Source organism: Salmo trutta, chromosome 33 (genome assembly GCF_901001165.1).
Source record: "Salmo trutta chromosome 33, fSalTru1.1, whole genome shotgun sequence".
NCBI classification, from domain to species: domain Eukaryota; kingdom Metazoa; phylum Chordata; class Actinopteri; order Salmoniformes; family Salmonidae; genus Salmo; species Salmo trutta.
The window spans coordinates 23,698,947-23,704,433 of NC_042989.1; the positions used below are offsets into that span (position 1 = coordinate 23,698,947).

Sequence of the window (5,487 nt, forward strand, 5' to 3'; positions counted from 1 at the left end):
GTGTTTCTGTGTGTGCATTTAAATGTTTTCAATATAATCAAGGAATGTAATTTAGAAAAATAGCAGCGGCATACTCAATAGAAGATATATACAAAATATGTACAGGTCCTGGGGGCTACCAATGTTTTTTACAGTTCAACCAACAATTTATCTCAGTCCTCAGTCCACTACTTAGTCCTGGGGTGGGCACTGGGCCTCAACTACAGAGTTTAGACCTGGGTATCACCTGCTCACTTGGCCATGGAAAAGCTATGCAGGGTGGATGCGGTGGTTGGTAGAGGCTGGCAGAGCGAGCAGGGACAGGGCATACCAGGAAAGTGCCTGTAGGAGCTGGCTAGGTGGAGAGGGTCCTTCAGCAGGCTCTGTACGGGTGCATGGTGGAAGCCCAGGTAGCTTGCAGAGGGTGGTGAGTGTGGGGCTGGAGCCGGGAGAGGCGAAGGGTGGTGGAGAGCCGAGGCCGTGCTACCCACCAGGGAGTGCAGGGACTGGGCCAGGGGGTGTAGGGGGAGGTGAGCTGTGGGGGCCGGAGGGTTGATCCGGCGGTGGCTAGTGCGACTCTGGGAACCACCACCGCCATACACGTCCCCCACCAGCTTCTTCATCTCCTCCAGGGAGCTGGACAGCATGAGGATGTAGTTACGGGCCAACATCAGGGTGGAGATCTTGGAGAGCTTGCGGACGGAGGGTCCCTGGGCATAGGGCATGACCTCTCTCAGGCCGTCCATGGCCTGGTTCAGGTCGTGCATCCTCTTCCTCTCCCTGCCGTTCACCTTCAGCCTCAGGTCCTGCACGTCACCCTCTTTGAGGTCAACCCGGGTCTTGCTCTTGCCTCCCCCAGCACAGCGGTCAGTCCTGCCCTGCCCAGCGGCCCTGGCTGCCCCCTCCTCCCGGCAGTAGGCTTGGAACATCTTGTTGGAGAAGAAGCTGCCCATGGAGTCGTCCACCACCAGATCTGGAGACGAGGAGCGGCTGGAGTTGGAGCCAGCGTCAGAGTCCATCTCAACAGATGATGTTTAGAAAATAAATGTAAAACACGAAAGTGAAAAAAAAAATAACTAAAACCACAAAGCAATTGAGGTTAGAGCCAAAGATTTTTGTGAAAAGTTCTTGAAAAGAAAAAACACAAAGCTGGATCTTTCTTCACTCTCTGTTGTCTGAGTATGAAAGCCCACAGTTCCCTGAGGGCCGATGCTCTCTCACTGTCACTTCTGTCAGAGTTCAGTAGATAGCTAGATACAGCAGGCGCAGGCTGTGTCTGGTTCTCGTCGGGGGTCTGTCCCCCTGCAGTCCTACAGGAGTGAATTTATACCCCCGACCCCAACAAAGGAACAATGAGGCGCATAATGAGACATTTAGACTCGCAGCCAATTGCAGAAGGGACACAATTTCACCCCTTGCAGCCCCCCTGCCCTTACAGCCCCCACCTCCATACGCCCACACCCACGTTTAACTACCCATCATCTCCTTACCTTCTTCTGATCATCTCATACAGAGTAGCCCTTCCCTGCAATTAAATTATCTCGTGGCCTAGTGGGTGGAATGTTATTCATATTTTTCATAATTTTATAATTAATTAGCATTCTTTTTAAAAAAGACGCAGAAAATCCGGTGTTTCTATGTCAAACGGTTTTGTTATATTTCAGTCTTCTGTGATGTATATAAAGTGTCAAATTGGAACGCAACCTCAAAATGAAAGACTATATTAACCATGAGTGTGAGGTGTATACTTTTGTTCCAAAGTAGATTTGTTTGACGACCAAGAAACACTCTGTGTGACCCTGATTTAGCCCATTGCAGTAAAGGTTTTTAACTAGAGCAAGCAGGTATTCACACGTATGTGTTAAGGCATACACAACACTGTGTTAACTTAACACAAGACATCTCGCAGTCCATCAGACAACCCACACATTAGACTGACTCATAATGGTCTTCACATGTTCGTGTGAAGATATAAAGGACACAGTTTGTCATCAGGGGTCCACATTTGCAAGTATGTGAAGACGTTAATGTAATGGTGATGGTGTGATAAACTATGTTTAAATGACTAATGATTATTCCCCCATTAGAGTCAGTGCCAGCGGGACACTGAAATATGTGTTGAATTCTGACATTCACCCAAGCAATGCGTAATGTAGTCAACATTAAAATGTATGTGTTGCTAGTGCTGGACATTGATCACAGTGATGGACATTTAGTACATGGAATGTTTGATCTGTGGGAAATGTAACCAAATATTCAAAATATACCTCCATCTCAATAAGAACGTGAAAATTGGGTCAGTAATGAACCTGAAATATTTAGTACTGCCTCTTGTCTTCACTTAAAGGCTAATATAGTATTCTTGACATGGTCATATAAAATACAGTTATATGAAACCCTGCATGTGGTGCTTAAACCTAGACAAGAACGGTGTTAATGGCAGGCTAAGTACAATTCAACCGTGGATAAAGACAATAGGGTCAGATTCAATAAGACTTAGCCCCCAAACAGTCTGCGAAATCACATCACTATCACTGGAAGGGGGTCCTGGAGAGGGGAGGAGGTAGTTAAAAAGATACTAAAGAGTGGGCGATGCATTGTCGTGCCCTCATTCAGCCGCAAAGCCCTTTAGATTGGGCCGGTTAACTTTCTAAGATCCTGTGTAGCGTGGCTATTCCTCCATGGCTCTGCAGTGGCCATAAAGGCTTAATTAACATCACTATAACACACACTGTGTGTGTGCTGGTTCACATGGACTCTGATTACTCACACAACACAGGTTATAACACTTTCCTGCAGTGACACAACACAGAATTTATGTCGAAGTTATATGTCATGGACACTTCTGAAAAGAGGGAGGATAATATCAACATGTATGTACAGTATGTATGTACAGTATGTATGCCCACAACATGCTGAATTGCTTGAGAAAATACCACACATTTCCTATATTCAAAGCTTACTGGGCACACGCTGGGTTTAATCAGCATTGTTTCCACGTCATTTCAATGAAATTACATTGAACCAACGTAGAATAGACATTTAATTGACATCTGTGCCCAGTGGGAGAGAATCCTTTTCATTTGGTTGGATATTATCATGCATGGCTGCAGCATGCTGTCCAGATGTCTGGCTGTTTCTCTAATCACATGGCTGAGATATTAAGCCCAGCTCGATCTTTTCTCCAAATCACTCCTCTTGTTTTCACTAGCACATTTTTGTCTCTTGCTCTGGAATTTCCTGTGAAATGTTGCCAACGCTAGCCTACACGGAGGGAAGTATTGTGGGTGGGAGTGCTGGTGAATACACCAGTGCTTTGTGTGTTATGTTGTGCAGTTTCAGTCCTGATGAACAATGTCCAGATGGGCAGAAGTGAGAAGTATAACTCACTTTTGTAACTATTCCTCCCGCTTGTCTAATGCAATACCAACCACGACTCTGCTACTAAGCTTCTCTGACTGGTGCACTGGTACTTCGGTCTCTCTGACTAAGCCTGACTCTAAGCCTGACTCTAAGAAGTCGATGGTCTTATCGGTGCAGACGGCTGTTGTATTTGTGGACACATTTAAATAGTGTTAGTGAAAATGGACCATAATGAAAATATATTGTTGTTGTCATTGTGATTCTTTGTGCTTTGGTTGCAATCACTGAAGAGTTAGGCTACCGCATTTACAGTGTGTGTATTTTGATAGCCTTTGATGATTGACTGTTAGAATTTAGTCTGTTCTGTAGTACAGGGGTGTCAAAGTCATTCCATGGAGAGCCTAGTGTGTGCTGGTTTTGGTTTTTCCTTTAAATTAAGACCTAGAAAACCAGGTGAGGGTAGTTTCTTACTAATCAGTGACCTCAATTCATCAATCAAGTACAAGGGAGAAGCAAAAACCCACCAACATTCGGGCCTCCGTGGAATGCGTTTGACACGTGCTGTAATACATACATTTACTCTGTGTGAGTGCATGCATGTGTGTCTGTGTGCTCGTCAAACACACATGCGCAAACATAATTCAAGAGAGAATCAAGTGGGTCTACAGGACCCCCTACCTCTGTTCCTATAGGGGGGCTCTGCAGGGTTCCAAGGCTTGGCCAAGTCTCAGGGATCTTATAATTGGATAAACCTTGAGAGCCAACTTGGGCCATTTGTTCAGAACATATGGATTTGACCATCGTTAGGCTGCAAGCCAAAATGGCTGCAGGGGACTCAGACTCCTAATTGGGTTCGGTCCTAATTAAGTATGTGGAACACAATGGCTCTTATTTCGCTCTTTATTAGTCACACACACACTTTATAATGGCTGATTTGACTTTCAAACAGAGACGATGTTCCACACTTATCGGGGATGTCACTGTTCTATCTACTGCTTATCCTTCCAGGTCTATGGTCTACATATTTCTCTTTTTGAGGGAAGAGCATAAAGGTGACAACATTACCCCTTTTGATGACAACAAGATTTAGGAAAATCATAAATCATTACAATAGCTCGTATTTATACAATTAGACCCCTCAAATTCAACTCTGGACCTCGAAGCCAGTGCAACTGCTTTTTTAAATTGTTCCCCTCTGATCAGGGACTGATTTAGATCTGGGACACCAGGTGTGTGCAATTAATTACCAGGTAGAACAGAAAACCAGCAGGCTCCGGACCTTGTAAGAGTTGAATAACCCTGCCATATACTCCACCCAGTACCGGGACCTGAACTCAGTCACTGTCACTAGCCGACACCCCCCGGTTACTCAACACTGCACCTTAGAGGCTGATGCACTATGTACATAGACATGGAATCAATGGTCACTTTAATAATGGAACACTTGTAACTTCAATAATGTTTACATACTGTTTAACTAATTTCATATGTACTGTATATACTGTATTCTAGTCAATGCCATCCTATTCAACTATTGCTGTATATATACTGTTGTATTCTACAGATATACTAAATATTCTATCCACATGCTGTCCATAAGGTTTATATATCCCAGCACATACACATATATACACAGTACCTGTCATAGGCGTTGAAACGACAAAACGACAGTTCCGTAAGGTACAAGACTATAACAGAAAACAACCACCCACAAAAACACAGGAAAAACAGGCTGCCTAAGTATGGCTTCCAATCAGAGACAACGAAAGACATCTGCCTCTGATTGGAAGCCATACCTGGCCACACATAGAAAAGAAACATAGAAATAGAAAACTAGAACCAAAATCCCCTAGAACCAAAAAACCCCAAAACACACAAAACAAACACCCCCTGCCACGCCCTGACCAACTACAATTACAAATGACCCCTTTTACTGGTCAGGATGTGACAGTACCCCCCCCCCCCCCCCCCCCCCCCCCCCCCCCCAAAGGTGCAGACCCCGACTGCACCTCCAAAACAAACAAAAAATGGTCAGGACGTGACAGTACCAGTCAAAAGTTTGGACACACCTACTCATTCCAGGGTTTTTCTTTATTTTTACTATTTTCTCCAATGTAGAATAATAGTGAAGACATAAAAACTATA

At 44.6% G+C, this 5,487-nt stretch overlaps 1 protein-coding gene across 1 annotated transcript; it reads right to left on the reverse strand.

Moving 5' to 3' along the window:
* Positions 1 to 220: 220 nt before the first annotated feature.
* On the reverse strand, positions 221 to 998 carry olig4 (oligodendrocyte transcription factor 4). Its single transcript, XM_029729305.1, has one exon. It carries the CDS (start codon positions 996 to 998, stop codon positions 231 to 233), a length of 768 nt encoding a protein of 255 aa, XP_029585165.1. The 3' UTR covers positions 221 to 230.
* Between the last annotated feature and the right edge of the window lie 4,489 nt (positions 999 to 5,487).